The sequence below is a fragment of the Phragmites australis genome, chromosome 23, assembly GCF_958298935.1.
Source record: "Phragmites australis chromosome 23, lpPhrAust1.1, whole genome shotgun sequence".
NCBI lineage: Eukaryota > Viridiplantae > Streptophyta > Magnoliopsida > Poales > Poaceae > Phragmites > Phragmites australis.
The window spans coordinates 23,318,487-23,336,769 of NC_084943.1; the positions used below are offsets into that span (position 1 = coordinate 23,318,487).

General features: G+C 41.9%; 2 protein-coding genes across 5 annotated transcripts; both read left to right on the forward strand.

Annotated features, from left to right (window-relative positions):
* Positions 1 to 7,892: 7,892 nt before the first annotated feature.
* Positions 7,893 to 12,391, forward strand: LOC133906771 (microtubule-associated protein 70-1-like). Its single transcript, XM_062348777.1, has 12 exons — positions 7,893 to 8,000; positions 8,125 to 8,378; positions 8,550 to 8,635; positions 9,308 to 9,373; positions 9,460 to 9,630; positions 10,069 to 10,239; positions 10,328 to 10,483; positions 10,591 to 10,737; positions 10,889 to 10,972; positions 11,079 to 11,549; positions 11,647 to 11,834; positions 11,944 to 12,391. Exons 2-12 carry the CDS (start codon positions 8,231 to 8,233, stop codon positions 11,978 to 11,980), a joined length of 1,725 nt encoding a protein of 574 aa, XP_062204761.1. The 5' UTR covers positions 7,893 to 8,000; positions 8,125 to 8,230; the 3' UTR covers positions 11,981 to 12,391.
* Positions 12,392 to 12,581: 190 nt separating this feature from the next.
* On the forward strand, positions 12,582 to 18,213 carry LOC133906770 (casein kinase 1-like protein HD16). 4 transcript variants are annotated; one of them, XM_062348774.1, is made up of 16 exons: positions 12,582 to 13,273; positions 13,368 to 13,493; positions 13,584 to 13,657; positions 13,749 to 13,818; positions 13,922 to 13,977; positions 14,443 to 14,514; positions 14,602 to 14,696; positions 14,870 to 14,936; positions 15,020 to 15,149; positions 15,256 to 15,474; positions 15,578 to 15,702; positions 16,103 to 16,277; positions 16,350 to 16,440; positions 16,826 to 16,983; positions 17,623 to 17,811; positions 17,906 to 18,213. In XM_062348774.1, the coding sequence occupies exons 1-16, from the start codon at positions 13,070 to 13,072 to the stop codon at positions 17,963 to 17,965; spliced, it is 1,911 nt and encodes a 636-aa protein (XP_062204758.1). In that variant the 5' UTR covers positions 12,582 to 13,069; the 3' UTR covers positions 17,966 to 18,213. The 4 variants fall into 4 exon arrangements, with proteins under 4 accessions (XP_062204758.1, XP_062204759.1, XP_062204757.1 ...); XM_062348775.1 differs by having other exon boundaries at positions 12,583 to 13,273; positions 13,362 to 13,493; positions 13,922 to 13,970; positions 14,454 to 14,514; XM_062348773.1 differs by having other exon boundaries at positions 12,584 to 13,273; positions 13,362 to 13,493.
* Positions 18,214 to 18,283: the final 70 nt, after the last annotated feature.

Consider the following 18,283-nt stretch of genomic DNA (forward strand, 5'->3'; position numbering starts at 1 on the left):
CCAGGAACCTCATCACACGGACATCTAGTCCACACACTCACTCATCAAGATGCATGCGCCCGGAGTCTAGTCAAAAAGGTTCTGCCTTTGTCTGTCCATGACCGTGGACATGGCTATTCAAATAAATTTACACTCTGCAGATGTTGTACAGCTTTACCCACGCGATATGCTCAGCCTCCAACCGTAGCTAGCGGAGAAGCGAATCATACCGAGACTCTCCAAACACCTTTCCCGCTGGCCTTTTCCACGAGACACGCCAAGTATCGGAGCTGCATGTTCCGAAGGCCAGCATCCCTTTTTAAGCCTAAGCTGGTCCCTGAAACCTCCAAACAGCAGGACAGATGGACCCTTGGCTGCTCGTTCCTCTCAGCCTCCTGGTATGATGCCCAACCCAGTCCAGTGAAGGAGAAGTCAAGTGTTGTCCATACAAGACGCATGGTTGCACGGGAGTCGCTAAGGCATGGTTGCGAAATGACTCGGTCCTTAAACGGCCGAGCCAGACATCTTCATTGGCAATGAATACCATTAGGTAACTCAAGCCCCCAAGAGCATCCCCGGAAGACCACTGTACCTGCCCGCGCCAAAACAGTTTTCACCTATTTTTTACGCATCACCTTTCATATCCCACGCAATATCAAGGATTTCACAACCATCACAGAATTCACAACCATTAAGGATTAATGGTATATGAGTTAACATCAACAATGATGAAGCGATATCTCCGAAGAGACATTTTTCCCAAAAGCGACGCCTCCGAGGAGACGTATTCAATCCTAAGCATGCTAGATATCAAGACGTCGTCCGACGTTAATATAGATAACGACATGTACTCCTAGGGTAATATGTATTCTGAAAGATGACATGTAAGGCATGGCATTGTTGATAGGATTAACTACTATAAATAGTTTGAAAGAATACGCAATACATACCACATGCGATAATAAGTCCAATTTTAGTTGATCATGTAGATTGTTTGACAACATAGGTTCAATATGATAAAAAAAAATAGGACTTGCTTCCATAAAGATCAATTCAAGATTGGTCTTGTTGCTTGAGTCATTCGAGGTTGTTCATTATCGGGCCTCGCCTTCAGTTCCTTCCTCATGTTCTTACTTAGAACCTAGACTTTGAGGCTACGCAGATTAACAATGAAAAGCAAGCATCAACTAAGCAAATGAATACAGAATAAAACCAAAGAAGAACGACTGAGGGAAAACGATGAAAGCTAAACCTAGTGAAAGGCGATCGGCAACTCTAAGCAATGTGAAGCTAATACACAGAGAATAGCGGGATCTAGCGAAGCTAGGTTAAGCTGTTAACTTAGTTGTTTTATTAACTTAAGAGAAAAGCCTAACAAGTTATTAACAACTAGGTGAGCGTTTATAAGCTTAACTACTGAAAGGCGACAGTTAGGGTTTCTACATGCAATTGATTGTACGTGTACCGACATAAACGTATGTGCGATACTTACGTTTATATGTATGTGAGCATGTATACATATATACGTAAGTATAACTCTAGATGATTATATGTGCTTAAGTATTGGATTAATTATTCTAATCTATAGCACTACTAAGTTTATCTAGTAATTAATTTTGATTACCTAGTGTTGTTTAATTTTCATATTAATTTAGCTATATACTATTGTTATGTTAAAAACATGCATGTAATTAATTAATAAGGTTAACTATTCTTTGAATCTAATTAATTAATTAAAAGGTTTATTCAATTAATTATTTATTAATATTTAATTATTCTATCATATTCTAATGACTAGTATTTATTTAATTAACAACTACACTGTTTAACATATTACATTAGGTATACTAGGATTAATCATATAGCTTAAAGCATAAAATAACGATCTACTCCAACTAGAATAAAAAGCAATCTTTAGTTTATTCTAAAAACCATTCTTTAATTAACATGATGATCAAGCCTATATTTAAGCTAGATTAATATAAGCAACTAATCTATGATTATATCCTAATCATATTTATAGAATTATCTAACTCGACTTTATTTATCAAAAGGTGAAACCTAATTCTAGATTAAATGTTGTGACAAGAAATAAATACCGAGCGAGAATATTAAATGGACTCTAAAAATTACAAGATTTGACGAAGAGATAGATTATGATTTTAGAGGAATATTGGAGAAAGAATCGCCAAAATCGGAGTTGAAACGGGGGAGTTATGAACCTCGGAAGATTTGCCGGAATAAAATTCCTGGAAATTGGAAATGTCACTGTTTCACGGACACGGTCTACTGAGCTGTGGACATGAGGAGATTTGTGAGGGGGTGTGCCAAAGGAAGCAATCAAGATACGAGGGCAGGTGATACTATTTTTTGTGTTTCATGCATGATACATTCCCCATCTGCAAAGATGCCACTAAGCGATTTGATTTCTTTAAACCTCTCATTCTTGTATCTGGAGCCATCCTCCTAGCCAAACATTTTTATTGATAGCTCCAGTTCTACGGTAGATCTGCTCTCTATGGATTTTTAGAGTAAAACTAAAAAATTTGAAGTAGAGTTGTGGCAAACACGCCCTTAAAAAAATGTATGTGTTACACAATTGTAACAAAGTTAAAAACTTAGTTGCCTTCCCCTCTACCCCTCTCTGTGCTCTATGGCCTTCCACTCTACCGAATGCTGATAACAGTCTTGACAACTTGGGGGCAGTTCTGACTGTTGAGATGATACGTTGATGTGCATCTCATAGTTGTTTCCCTGAATCTGAATGAACGTTTTCCACATGTACTGTATTACAAGTTCCACATACTCCATTGCAAGATCCATATACCCTATTGCACATGTACACCCCATGTTCCAAACCGGTTTCAGAACCATGTGAAATTGTTAAAAAATTCTAAAACCACCGGACTAGGAGAGAAATCTCGGGAATTGACCAAAACACACTTGCGACGATCAAGATCTGGTATGGGAGTGTGTCAAAGGAAGCGATCAAAATACGAGAGTAGGTGATACTATTTTTGTGTTTCATGCATGATACATTCCCCGTCTGCAAAGATGCCACTAAGCGATTTAATTTTTTTGTTTTTTTGGAAGGGTGTCATTGATAATTTATCTAAAAACCTCTCATTCTTGTATCTGGAGCCATCCTCCTAGCCAAACACTTTTATTGATAGCTCCAGTTCTACGGTAGATCTGCTCTCTATGGATTTTTAGAGTAAAACTGAAAAATCTGAAGTAGAGTTGTGACAAACACACCTTTAAAAAAATGTATGTGTTACACAATTGTAACACTTTAGTTGAACAATTTTTATCATAGTGCATGGAGTAAATACATGGTCTACAGCTGATACATATCACAAGGATGAAAGATAATTTGAAAAGAATAGTCCACGACTCAATATATGATCTAAAGATAGATAGCGAAGCTATAAGTAACTCCCAGTTACATTGGGATGTGCAAGACACTTTCTTTTAGAAAAAGAATGGTTAGCATGTCTTGACAAATGTAAGCTTACATATAATGATATGTTTGGTTGGAGAGATATCTCTGGATGAAAAATATCTATCTAGTTTTTTGAGGTGTTTGGTTGGAGGGCTAATCTGGATATGATGACAATCTAAAGAGAATATTCTTTAGATGTTAGGTGACCCCGTCTGTCAAAACTGATGGACGGAGCCATCTAAATTTTGGATGAGCTTTATCTCTGCCGATGTGGTATATTCTAGTTAGTTAGAATAAATATGTTTTTTGTTAGTACGTTTTAAATGATATTATCTCATAAACTGTTTATCTGATTTGCAATTCGATTATATCATTGTATTCATTGCAATTAAATCAATAAAACAAGATCTTCCATTATTATATTTTGATAAAAAAAAACTAAATATATGACAAGTGGGTCCCAAAAAAAATTGGCTAACCCCATCCAAGTCATGTCTGTCCAACTAAACAAGAAATTTGATCACCCTATCCACACTACTAAACAAGAAAGTGAATCTTTCCATCCAACAAAACCTGGATGGCTATATCTCATCTAACATTGTTCTCCAACCAAACACACTCTAAGTAAACTAAGAAGAAAACTCATTCCAAGTCTTGCTTCTTTCAATATGTTACCATTTAGCTGCATAGAAAAACAGTATTATAATGCAAAAGTTGAACCCCATGGAAATCATACTGTCGAAGATTGATGAACCGTCGATCTTACAAATTTATAGAATAGATGAGGGATGCTCCGAGTAGACGAATCATATGATAACTCAGGGGGTTTTATACAAGTTTGGGCCTTCATGAGGATAATAACTCTGCATCTTATTTATCGTGTAATGATTTGAGCTTGTTACAAAAGGATGTACGGCTAGCCTAGATAGATCTAAATCTAGTTGACGACTTATTTGCTCGGCCTCAGGTGTCTTCTGGCTTGTAATGACTTGTTCAACTTGTGCAACTTCTAATGGTTTGTCCTCTACAGAGGCTTCAGGCTCCGTATATATAGGGGGCGTCATACATTCTATTCTTGAAGATAAAATTTCCTGTTTACGAGATGACCTTTGTATATACGGGTAGTTTCCTTTCATTTAGGGATCTCTTTTCCAAAAATAGAGATATGCCTCGAGAATTATGAAAAACCCTGAGATGCTCGGATATGATAGTTACCCAATTGTCATCGTCAAGCTCACCATCAGTACATGAAATGAGGCTTCGATGGATCAAGTACATGGCCAGCAAAGATAAGCATTTTATCCAACCGTGTCATCGAGTAAGACTCGGGTTTCCGATTAGGATAAAGTATCTAATTGGTCCTCTGGATTCTCAGATCATCTACTCAGGATTCCAAACACCTCCGAGTTCTCAGGCAATTCCTCAAGAAGACGTTCCATCCGAGTAGGTTTTCTAGTCAGCCCATAAAAGATTATCCTGTCCCCACGAGAGGATGGTGTCGATGGTAAATCTTTGACAGTGATTCCGGGATATGTTGTATAGTGGGTGCATGATCTTTGTTCAAGATGTGTCTGCTGAATCTGTTTGTGCATGTGCAACTCAAGAACACCGAGGTTTATCCAGGTTCAGGCCCCCATTGAGGTAATAGCCCTGCAACCTGCATCCTGTGTATTCTCCTCTTTGGTCTAAATTGGTTACATATCATGTTCTTGCCCAGCCTTCTTCTCTCCTCTTATATATCAGAGGGAGAGAGAATTTACATGTGAGTCAAGATATAGACCCGGACCTAGCTAGAGATTCCCTCCTAAGCCCATCATTACTAAGAGTAGACGTATCACATTTGCTCTACGGCGCTACAGACATGTCCCATCGTTCCATCGTCTGCGTCATCCTGGTCGCCCGGACTGTCCTGTCCCGTCCTCACGCGCCGCCTGCGCACCTGTAAAAGACTTCCTGGTACGCCTGTCAGGTCATTTCATAACATTTAATACTACGGGACGGGTCATGACAGCTCTACGACGATCACACCATGGACGACCAGAAAGAGGACCTGGGGAAGGGAAATACTCAAGTGAAAATGCATTTGTTATGATTAGATTGTTTAGACACATACCTGCCCCACGACCAGAGGAGACTGGTCGCGAGGTTTGCTTCTGCGATTGGGGACTGATCGCGGAGCTCGGTCGGAGAGCTTGGTTGCGTAGTGGCTGGCTGGTCGCGCGGTTGCTGACTGGTCGCGCAGGAGGACCACGGTTTCAGACAAAACGTGGCATGCAGCACCTACTCTCTTACTAGCATGGGTCCGCCTGCGAGAGGACCCACTATTCTTTACACCGATAAATGGATAGGAGAAAACTTATCACTGGTCAGGTTCGAAAGTTGGAGCATGGCATTAACCACCAAGTCCAGTTAGCGTGTTGACATGGTAGTCCATATCAGCACCACATGTGGCATTAACCACCAAGTCCAGTTAGCGTGTTGACGCCATAATAGGGTTTTGCAATTAAAGTTTACCTATTCATTCTTTTACTTAGGTAATTTTGCATTTAGGTCTCTAGAGTTTTCTATTTTCACAAAAGGCCCTTGTCAACTATTGTGTTTACATTAATATTCTTAGACTTTCTTGTTTTTACATTTACATCCCTAGACTTACTATTTTATTACAAATTATCCCTAAACTTTGCTATTTTTACATAAATACCTTGATTAGTTGATATCTTACATTTAACCTCTTATAGTTTTATTTATTTACATATAGGCCCTTAAGCTTTTTACTTTTTTTACAAAAAAGCCCTTAAATCTTAACCTTTTTACATATAGGTTCATAAAATTATACAAATAAGCCCTTAAACCTTTCTATTTTTGCCAAATGGTCTATGTTCTTTTACAGAAAGACCACTGTAGCTTAAAACTCTTATAACTTTTTCGTTATAGCTTTGTTTTAGACGGTTCTTATACTCATGCGATCGTAGTGGCGTGTGCTTTCTGTTAGTAAGCTTGTCTTAGCCTTTTGATATGGTTCGATATACTATTCTTAGTTGTTTGTACTTGCTTATTTTTGGTGTTCATGAATTCAATAGGAGACGAGTAGTGTGTGAGCTTGTAAGAATAGACCTTTGACGTTTGTGAGCAACCTGCTGTTATCCTTGACCACTTTGATCCTATTGTAGAAAAGTGTGTCATTTATTTGTTATATTGTATGCTTGTTAATATGATTCCCATGTTTAGTGTTTACTAGTACTTTTCATATTATCCTTGTCACCTTTGTAGGAGTAGGGTGTTAAGGGTAGACTTACTTAGCTCTGCTGTTATGGAGAATTTGATATAGATGTGTTACTTAATCACCTGATTGACTATCTATGCACATAAACTGGATTGGATAATCTTTTATAGCAACATGGATCATAAGGATCTATATAGGTTGGTTTGGTCGGTATGGCTACTATGTGCGCATTGGGTAATGTGCGAGTACCTACTTTAGATCATAAGGATCGGTTTGTGAAGCATGTAACTCGGCTCAATATTACAACCACGAGGCTAATATGGTTACGACCCGGCTGAATAATTAGTGGTTCGCCTAACTCTGTACACACCAGTTGGCTATTGAGTGGCACAAGAGGGGGCCTCTGCAGTGGATGAAATCCCTGTCAGCGGTGAAACCTTAGTGGATGTATACAGTTCTACACTCAGAAGTGTGAAACAACACGGGAATTACGACTCGTGGGTTTGTACAATCTCTGCAGAGAAATAAAACTGGTTAATCAGGTCAAGAGCGGTTTGGACTTCTTCACGATTAGTGGAAATCTTGGATGATTGGTCTTCGTAGTTGAGTGGTGGTGATCCGAAGAGTTGGTAGCTGTATATGGAATACCTGCTGAGTTTGGTGGTCGGATGGAATCCGATGAACTGTATCTTTTTAAGTCTGCTGTTACATATAGTATATAGGACTGCTATATCTTTTGAGTCCCAAGTTAGAATAGCTTAGTTGCAGTAAATCAGAGTCAAACATTACTTGTCTTAAACCATCATGTCATATTTTCTACACTTGCAAGTACTCTATGTACTCACTATTTTTCTTTTTCCTTTCCCTATTGTGACCAATTATTATTCAGTCCCTGGTGATGAAGTAGAGTTCTATGAGGAAGACTTCGACCCAGAGACTCTATTCTATGTTGGTGCTTCCCCGGACAACGCATGTTGCTGATAGAAGACCCGTTATCGCTTGAGATTTATCCTAGTGTTTTTTTAAAAAGACATATGGTTTTTTTAATGAATTCTATTGTTATGTAATGATATTATAATAATTTCAATTATAAATATATTTAATATGATCTTTCCATATACATATATGGAATGCATCTGAAAAATTATGTTTCAAAATCGAGTGTGATTGAAGTGACAGTCATCAGCGAGCACAACCAGAGGCCAACTTGACACCACGCGTCCTCAGTGCCGACTGCACAACACCGGCAAGCCAACTTGACACCTGAAGATGCACAAGAAGCCGCTTCCTCCGACGGTGTCTGCGGCCATTTCGGCACTGAGGAGCGCTGATACGTTGTTGTGTGGTCTTGGTGTGGTGAGTGACAGTCCGACGGGCTACTGGAGTAGAGAAGAGCAGTTAGTTGTTTTGTTTCTCGCTCCTAGCATTTCCGCTCCAGGGCACTGTTAACTCTCTCCCTCCTCACTTCTCTCTCCTCCAGGCCAGACAAAGGCCACTCCACTCCTCCTGCCCCAGTCGTGTCTTCGTTCCGAACGGCGAAGATCGATCGGTGGCAGGGCAGGGCACGGCATTGCATTGCGGCGGCCATGGCCGATCCGTACCAGCAGCCGCCGCCACCACAGCGCCCCAGCCCCAGGCTGAGGCCGGCCATCGAGGTGGAGGACTTCATCAACCTCCTCCACGGCTCCGATCCAGTCCGCGTCGAGCTCACACGCCTCGAGAACGAGCTCCAGTGTATGTAACCAACCCCCCCCCCCCCCTCTCTCAGCCTCTGCCTCAGATCTCATCGACCTACCTACGAACTCTCTCCTCCTCCTCCTCCTCCCCATCCTCATTCTTCCGGCTTGCCAAGTTCCCAAATTGGATTGGATCTCACTTCCAGTTCTGTTCTGCTCTGCTCTGCAGATAAGGAGAAGGAGCTCGGCGAGGCGCAGGCGGAGATCAAGGCTCTGCGACTGTCCGACCGCGCGCGCGAGAAGGCCGTCCAGGATGTCAGTAACCCTCACCCTTATGACGACTTTGCTGCCTCTTCCTCAACTCAGTTTACGACCTGCCCCTCGAACAGCTTCTCAAGCAGATCCCACTAGGTGTCTATCAGCATCTTGCAGCTAGTTTAGTATAGGACTCATGATCAGTCCATCCACTGGGTTTAGAATTTTTTTGCTTGAAATTCACCTCTTCTGTGTACAAATCAAACCATTCACTATTGTTGCTCCAAAGAAAAAAAAAATCAAATCTTTGTAACTCAGGAAAGCTCTAATGCTCATGGCCGTGTAGGTGTCTGCTCTTACAGCTGGTTTCGTTTAGGTTCTACATTCCTGGTTATATCATATCATGTCCTAGGAAACTATCCAATTCAATGAACAGGCAGTGAAACCCAATACGACCTGGTTTAGTTTGTGCCCTCTTCTCGAGTACCCACCGTAGTTATTCTGATTGTACACAATGCAGCATCCGGTTTGAACATAAGACAGGCGCCCTCAAGTAATTTGGCCTTATTGTTGGGAGTAAGAAATGATGAAAGTGTCCTGTCTCATCTCTGTGGTGACCATACTTTTATGTTTCCTTCCACATTTTTGTTAATCCACACTTCTATTGAACATATAAGATATTTTTCGTACCTTTTGGAACATTCCTTACTTTGCCTCCTGCATCAATGTAAGCTTACGGAAGAATTGACAAAGGTGGATGGGAAGCTGAAGCTTACAGAGTCTCTCCTTGAAAGCAAAGTAATGGCGTCACCCTTTCCTTTTTCCTCTTGAGCATTTCACTCTTTGTTGTCGAGAACAGGTATCGATGCTGTGCAAGATTGCAGAACCTCGAAGCAAAGAAGATCAATGATGAAAAGAAAGCAGCACTTGCCGCACAGTTTGCAGCAGAGGCTACACTACGAAGGGTACATGCTGCTCAGAAGGATGATGACATGCCTCCTATCGAGGCCATTCTTGCACCACTGGAAGCTGAGCTCAAACTGGCTCATCAAGAGGTACTTGATTCAAGCACCTGAAATTCTGAATACTTTGTTCTTTTTCTTTCCAGCCATTACCAATGCACATCTTGTATCTTTTTTCTTTCATCGCCTATTATCCAGTTCTTGTTCTCACAAGGTATTCCAGTTTTACAAATGACTAGTGCTGCAATCTGCCTACTCATTTTCGGTATCTTTCTTGACAGCTGCTGATATTCCGATTGTCTAATTTCCTAATGCGATTTACTATGTTGCTAGTTGCCACTTCACAAATTTGTGTAGTATATCTAATTCTACAACTTGCTAAGGGTATAGGGTCAGTGCATAAGCTGTATTTTATCATTGGTATTTATGTGCAGCTGTCAATTTTATAATTAATAGTTGGCTATTTATTCTCATACTGATTGAATGGCACACTGCTCGTGAAAATGCTAAAGTATTAATTTTCTTGTGCAGATTGTAAAATTACAAGATGATAACAGGGCATTAGATCGTCTTACAAAGTCTAAGGAAGCAGCTCTGCTTGAAGCAGAAAGGACAGTTCAGATGGCATTGGCAAAAGCTTCCTTGGTGGATGATTTGCAAAACAAAAACCAAGAATTGATGAAACAGATCGAGATATGTCAGGTATGCAGCAACGAAAGTATTCATTCACAGCAATTTACGAGTTTGTGTTAGCCACAGTATATGAGGCTTTGTCTTTGGCACCTAACAGGAAGAGAATAAAATCTTGGATAAAATGCACCGCCAGAAAGTTGCTGAGGTTGAAAAGCTCACACAGACTGTCAGAGAGCTTGAAGAAGCTGTTCTTGCTGGTGGCGCAGCTGCAAACGCTGTGCGAGACTATCAGCGGAAAGTTCAGGAGATGAATGTAATGCATGAATCATGATGCTCTGGACACATATTATGCATTTTGGGACACTTAGTGTACCTGAAAGCTCCATGATCAATGTCAACTTTAATTTTTGCTAATCTCAGGAGGAAATGAAAACCCTTGACCGTGAGCTAGCTCGTGCAAAGGTTTCAGCAAATAGGGTTGCAGTTGTGGTGGCAAATGAGTGGAAAGACGGCAATGATAAAGTAATGCCTGTTAAACAATGGCTTGAAGAACGAAGGATTCTGCAAGTACGTAACAAATGTCTCCGTTCTTCTAGTTTTACACTGTTGCTGACTTGTTCTCTATTGATACTTAGAATCCCCTAAATGGAACAGTACACCCTCACTGAAGTAAACAATGCTGCCTTTTGTTGATGTCTTCAGAGTTGACCTTTTGCAGGGAAGAATGCAGCAACTTCAGGACAAGCTTCGGGACAAGCTTGCTATAGCTGAACGGGCTGCAAGATCAGAAGCTCAACTGAAAGTAGTCTTTTGCTCTTCATGTTTCTCATGAAGCCCTTTCATCCCGTCTTTCTATAGGGTAGGTCTTCCCACTGTCTCTTCATAGTGATCTGCATTGAATGCTGTAGGATAAGTTCCATCTACGGCTTAAAGTACTTGAGGAAGGATTAAGAATGTCTACATCCCAAACCAACGTCAGTGCCGCACGGCGCCAGTCTGTTGGTGGTGCTGATAGTCTATCTAAGACCAATGGCTTTCTGTCGAAGCGTCCTTCATTCCAGATGAGATCCTCAGTATCTACCACAACAACTCTAGTTAACCATGCCAAAGGGGCATCCAAGTCGTTCGATGGAGGCTGTAGATCACTTGAACGCTATAAGGGCCTTGTAAATGGGAACGGTATGAACATATCTACCGATTCCAGCGAAGATAAGGAGTCAAACAACTCAGATGAGAAGCCTGGTGAATTTCCATCCGCTGAGTCAGAGGACACGGTGTCAGGTGTGCTATATGATATGTTGCAAAAGGAGGTCATTGCTCTAAGGAAAGCATGCCATGAAAAGGATCAAAGCCTGAAAGACAAGGATGATGCAATTGAGGTAACATTAGACCTGGGATTAGTATGCAATCCCGTTGCTTTGCTATTTTTTCATTTGTTTTCCCTCGCCTCCTCCTAATGAGTGATTTGTTGTGTAGATGTTGGCAAAGAAAGTAGATACTTTGACAAAGGCGATGGAGTCAGAGGCCAAGAAAACGAGGCGCGAGGTAGCTGCTGTGGAAAAGGAGTTGGCAGCTATGCGCTTGGAGAAAGAGCAGGATAGCAAAGCGAAAAGGTTTGGTAGTTCAAGTGGTCCTGCCAACAGTTTGCAGCTCCCACCTGGCGGGTATTTCCCGGAAACAGCTTAATATCTTCATTTTTATGCTGAGCTGTGAAGAATTTTATTGACCAATCTTGTGTCTTTCTTGGGGTGGCTATGGCCTTGCATAACTCAGGACTTTACCTCGGAGCGGTTCAGCACGCAACATGTGATGCAAAAGGGAAACCGTGAAAGCAAAGACCTTAGGTGGGTGCTTGAGCATCCTTCCTTCTCTAGTTGAATCCTTGGATTAGGGGTGGTGACAAGGACACTCTCCTGGAGAAGATGGCATTGCAGGACAGGAGAGGGGAGCCTACATCTCGTGGGGATCAACAGCTTGTGTGGAACCAGGCAAGCTAGTGGAAGGGTGTGCTCCAGCTAGTGTTTTGTTTTTATGAGATGAGAGCTGGTGGTGTTTACAGTTGTTTTTCTTTTTTTTGCAATGATCTTTGTTGGTGTTGTATAGGCTTGGTGAGGCTTCATATTCTATTTTTTTTAATCCTGTTGGTCTCTGTTCTATTGTAAAATGTATGTAACTAACCGAAGAGTTACTACTTATAATTTGTCTGAGAGTGTTTTTGCTCCTTGTTTTTTTTAATTTAATGTCGAGCATGTTGATGTGAGTAACGTCAACATTGAATTGAATTGAATTGAGTTGAAGCTTGGGCAGGCAGCAGCAAGACGAGGCAGCAGCAGAGCAGATGAAGGTTGTATGGTTTGTACTGCACAAGAGCAAGAGCAGAGCAGACTTAAATAAACGTGTCTCTACTCTCTACTCTAGTAGCTGTATGATATCCATGCATTTAATTTTCTCAAGGAAAGGAGAAACGTGCGAGAAATGAAAGGATTGATTGGAACTAACTAGGGTTTATCCTTGATCACTGATCAGGCGAGAGAGAGAGAGAGAGAGAGAGGAGGGGGAGGAATGGAGGATACCTCCTCATCAAATCCTTTGGTCTGGGAGCGGGAGGGACCGGCCGGGCAGGGGCAGGGGCAGCAGTGCGGTGCTTTTGGTGTAGCAGCCGCCGCATCGAATCGCATCGTCAAATTCCTCATCAAGCAATCCCCTCTTGCAACAAGCTAAACATCCTCGCCTCCTCCCTCCTCCTCGGAATCAACCCCTACCCCCACCCAAATCGACCATCCATCGATCGACTCCTGTTACCTAGAATTCTGGATCGAGGATTCGAGATTCCTAGTTCCTCCCGTAGATAGATTCATAGCATAGCATAGATGACGCGCCGCGCTTGCATGGGACCGCCATGCGCCGCCGCCTTTCCCCGCCGTCGCCTCCTCTTGGCGTCGTGACGAGGAGGAGGACCACAAGGGCCAAAGCCAAGGCCAAACACCACCACCACAGGGAAAGGAGGACGAGGATGGCCGACAGCGGCGGTCTCAGCGCCAACAACGCCGCCGCCGCCGCCCACGACGAAGACGATGCAAACACCACACCTTTCCCCGACACGGTACGTATCTTCTCCCGCCTTTGCTCCCGATTCATCACTCATCACAACCCCATCACCTCTCCTGGATTGGATTCTTCTCAAATCTCAGGTCCAGGTGGGAGGATCTCCCGAGTACAAGGTCGACAGGAAGCTGGGTAAAGGTGGATTTGGCCATGTCTTTGTTGGCCGTCGTCTAACTGGTGGCCACACTGCACGCCCAACAGGCCCCACGGCTCAAGAGGTGCTCATCCCATGCGCCTTCACCAGCAAGAAAACGTTCTTTTCTCTAGATCATCGCATATGTAAACTTAACTTGCTCTTCCTTCCATAGGTTGCCATCAAATTTGAGCACACTAGCAGCAAGGGATGTAACTACGGCCCTCCATGCGAGTGGCAAGTCTATGCGTAAGTCATTATCTCTTCTGCCACCCACTGCAAACACCATTTCCACCCTACTAATCATGTTTTTTTTATGTGCTTGCTTGCTTTACATCAGTGCTCTAGGAGGCACACATGGCGTGCCCAAGGTGCATTACAAAGGCCGCCAGGGTGATTACTATGTCATGGTATCATTCTTGTCCTTCTGCTGGTGCTAATCTCCATGGATGACCGGGCCTTATCTGTGGGTGCGAAACACAAGATTTATTTCATTCCTCTTGTACACTGCAGATTATGGATATGCTTGGGCCTAGCCTGTGGGATTCTTGGAATTCACTAGGTCAATCGTGAGTTCCTCATTCCTACTAACCCTCCTAACGGTTTACATTGGATCTTCTTCTTCCCCCCTTCCCCTTCTTTGTAAAAACAGAATTTTTAGCAGCTCCTCGTCTTGGTAGCAGTCCTTTCCGCGCCTAGCCGCCTATAACCATAGCATCACGAAAATGCATCCACCTACTTGATACATCCTATCTTTTAGGAAATGTGGCAGCACAGATTGCTGTATCTAAGATGCTCAGAGCAGAAAATATCATTCTCCATGCGCTCATTTCTCTCTATATGACTTATTAGGCTTTTGTTGCATGTGAGGAAATAAGTTAGTTACATTTTACGAATCTCCAATTTTCCATGGCCACAGTTGTATTTATTTGAAGGTTATGTTTCCGCCGAGTTGTATGATCAAGCAACACGTGTTAAAGTTTGATGCTTGCTGCATTTCCTTTCTGTTTGTAACTTGTGCTGGAAACTTTCAGCATGTCATCAGAAATGGTGGCCTGTATTGCTGTAGAGTCCATTTCCATCCTGGAAAGCATGCATTCGAAAGGGTAAGCAGGCAGATGAAGGCTGGCCAATGTCTACGTTTAATGCATCAAGATTTTTCTCTCTTTGACGCTTCTGTGTTTTGCTTTTAGATATGTACATGGAGACGTCAAACCTGAGAACTTTCTTCTCGGTCAGCCTTCAACTCCCCAAGAAAAGAAACTTTATCTTGTGGATCTTGGATTAGGTAAACAAACCTGTTTTAACCAAAATGTTATTAATTTGCATTGTTTTGTTGCATCTCGCTTTCTTGTTTCTGCTTGCATACTGGTGGTTGAGTATCCAAACTTGATAATTTTAACTACTGTGTTGGCCCATATGGCTTTGTCTTTGGATCAATTGGTAATTTTCATTTGGCAGCAACAAAGTGGAGAGATCCTGCTAGTGGACAGCATGTTAATTATGATCAACGTCCCGATGCCTTCAGGTCTGTCCTTTATGTTTCATATTTGTCAGCTCAATATGACATTAGTTCTATGCCTGAACTTGTATCTTGCCTTTATGATCTAGAGGAACAGTCAGATATGCTAGTGTCCACGCACATTTAGGAAGAACTGCAAGCAGGAGAGATGATTTGGAATCACTGGCTTATACACTAGTATTTCTTCATCGGGGCAGGTTGCCATGGCAAGGATACCAGGTTTTATATTGTCTAATATGCCCCCCTCTCCCTGAATTCAGCACCATTTGTCTTGAGTGTATTTTGTTTTGAGTATCCTCTTCTTATTTTTCATGGATCTGTGCAGGGTGATAATAAATCGTTTCTGGTGTGCAAGAGAAAAATGAGCACCTCACCCGAGAGCCTTTGCGGCATATGTCCTCAACCTTTCAGGCAGTTTCTTGAGAGTGTTGTCAACATGAAGTTTGATGAGGAGCCAAACTACTCGAAATTGATTTCTTTGTTTGATAGTTTAATTGAACCAAACCCTTCCATCAGACCAATCAATACCGATGGAGCCCAAAAGGTTTGTTTTAGGCATCAAAAGTTTTGAGTTAAGTGAAATAACCTGAAAAATCTAGATGTGTCCAGTTTATATGTTAGTTCTTATGGATAAGTTCACGCTGCAGGTTGGGCAGAAGCGTGCCAGGTTGCCTAATGATGATGATGGCCATGTAAAAAAGAAGATTCGGCTGGGTGTTCCGGCAACACAGTGGATTTCAGTATACAATTCCAGATCACCCATGAAACAGAGGTAGTAATGTCGTTTCTCAAGCTAATTTTTTCTCTGTACAATGCTATTATGCCGTATCCTGTATTCCTGTTTCAGGTTTGCATGCAGAGTTATATTATCATGGTTCACTCTGTATTGTCCTGATAAAAAGAAAGCAACTTTCTATTTTTTATATTTGTATTACATTATTTAAAACCATCTGATTCAACGAAAGGAACCAAGTTAAAAGCCTCATGGTAAGATCACTTGTAGCTTAACTGGGATAACTCTCAAGTTTAAATGGAAAAACCCAATGCGATCCCTTGAGAATCAAAGATAGTTTATAATACGTTCCGTTGTTTTTTGGATTCATGGATGCACCCACCATCATTGATGTGTATCTTATTAGTGTAACAGGCTGGTTAACTTCTCCCCTTGATAGGTACCACTATAATGTGGCTGACACAAGATTAGCGCAACATGTTGAGAAAGGAAATGAGGATGGTTTGCTGATAAGTTCAATATCATCGTGCGTAGATCTTTGGGCAATCATTATGGATGCAGGAACCGGCTTCACAGCTCAAGTCTATGAGCTGTCTCCACATTTCCTTCACAAGGTTTAAACTTCTCAGTTGCACTTCATGTAATCCATTCTCTTTCCTTGCCCTCATTTTCCCCATAAAAAGCAGGAATGGATTATGGAACAGTGGGATAAAAGTTTCTACATTAGTTCTGTTGCTGGCTCGAACAATGGAAGTTCTCTTGTAGTGATGTCCAAAGGTATTGATATCTTTCTTATGACATATTACATTCTTTTCTGGTTTTTGGTAGCTGTCATAGATCTTGCAGTATATTTGTGATTATTCTAACTTTTAATAGTTATAATGCACCCAATGAATGAGCCCGAAAAGTAAACATGATTAGCAAAAAAGAAGAAGAAGATTTTGTAAATCTAGCCAATCGTCCAACAGCAGGATTAGTAACCTGTCATCTGAATTGCCCGAATAGGCATCTGCCATCTATTCCCTGTTTACGATTTGCCACTGGTACTGAATGTGGTACTTACATAGAAATAATCATGTTACTTGTCACAGCTCTCCGCGTTTCATAGAAATAGTCAGTTTGTCCTCTTATACAGTATAGATGTCTATTTGATGATGGTCAGGCACGCCGTATACACAGCAGTCTTACAAAGTCAGTGATTCCTTCCCATTTAAATGGATAAACAAGAAGTGGAAGGAAGGTTTCTATGTCACATCAATGGCAACATCAGGCAGTCGATGGGCCATAGTCATGTCCCGCAGTGCTGGATTTTCTGATCAGGTGAGATGTTTGCACTGATGCTAAACTCCATATACAGAAGGCAGTGTGTATGATACTCAATTCATTTTGAAGCATCTGAATAGAATGCAAGAGACAAAAAAGTTATGTGATTTGTTCTAGAGGTTTTATTCAATATTTTCTTTAACAGTGCACTATTTGCTTAGGACATTAGAAGTGTCTAGGGTCCTTTTGTTTCGGCTTCGGATTGTGGCTTTCAACTTTTACAATCTGAAGCTGAAACAAACAAACAGCTCTTTGCCATAGTGTTTTACAATCCGCTTGTTGGACTGTGGGAATCCAAAAAGCTTATTTTCCTCAGTTTTTTACAGATTGTGTAAATCTATTTTACTGAACTGTCCATAAATTTTTTTTAGAATCCACAATCTAAAAGCTTTTCACAATCTGTTTTTTACAATCTATAATCTACAAGTTGCTTTTCAGAATGACTCTTAGATAATAATGTTATTTGTTGCGTTGGCCCCAAAAGATGTTACTCAGGTGCACCTTTAATCATGGTTAGGTCTGGTATGTGAGTTGTGGATTTGCCTTAAGAGATTGCGCTGCTGAGTAACAATCTAAGATGATGGTGCCCAGGCGTAGTCACAACGCAATGGGCTTATAAGGTTGCAACTCTTGCAGGTGGTGGAGTTGGACTTTCTGTACCCAAGCGAGGGCATCCATAGACGCTGGGACAACGGCTATCGTATCACTGCAATGGCTGCCACAATGGACCAGTCTGCGCTGATCCTAAGCAAGCCAAGGCGTCGCCCAAGAGACGAGACACAAGAGACTCTGCGGACTACACAGTTTCCCAGCCAACATGTGAAGGTAGAACACAAGATCTGTGGGTTCTCTCTTGCTTTGGTTAGTGCGCAGCAATTCACACGTTTTCTTAGTTGTTTCTACCTATTGACGCTTGCAGGAGAAGTGGGCCAAGAACCTTTACCTTGCTGGGATCTGCTATGGGCGAACCGTGGCCTAACATCGTCAGTTGCTGACCTACCATGAGTTTTCGTCCTCTGTTACCGGCACCAGCTACAGGGGCACTCACTGTCGTTGTCCTTGTCCTTGTCCTTGGAAGAAGATAAATTCTGATGTGTATGTATCTGAATCTGTTTGGGTCTCTTACTTAATCAGGGAAGGCTAGGGGTACAGATGGAGTAGCGTAGCTTCTGGTCAGCCAAAACGTGCCACTCTGGTTCTGGTCCAATAAAACGAGCTTGTCATGCACCTCGTTCCACGTGTTTTCCGCATCGTCCCATCCAGAACAGATGTCATGTATACCGTCGACATCTGACAA

Coding starts and splice junctions, on each gene's coding strand:
- LOC133906771 (XM_062348777.1), top strand. CDS start 8,231: ATGGCCGATCCGTACCAGCAGCCGCCGCCACCACAGCGCCCCAGCCCC. Junction 8,636..9,307: donor GCGAGAAGGCCGTCCAGGAT/GTCAGTAACCCT, acceptor CATCAATGTAAG/CTTACGGAAGAATTGACAAA. Junction 10,240..10,327: donor AACAGATCGAGATATGTCAG/GTATGCAGCAAC, acceptor GGCACCTAACAG/GAAGAGAATAAAATCTTGGA.
- LOC133906770 (XM_062348773.1), top strand. CDS start 13,070: ATGCGCCGCCGCCTTTCCCCGCCGTCGCCTCCTCTTGGCGTCGTGACG. Junction 13,658..13,748: donor TGCGAGTGGCAAGTCTATGC/GTAAGTCATTAT, acceptor GCTTTACATCAG/TGCTCTAGGAGGCACACATG. Junction 13,819..13,921: donor AGGGTGATTACTATGTCATG/GTATCATTCTTG, acceptor TGTACACTGCAG/ATTATGGATATGCTTGGGCC.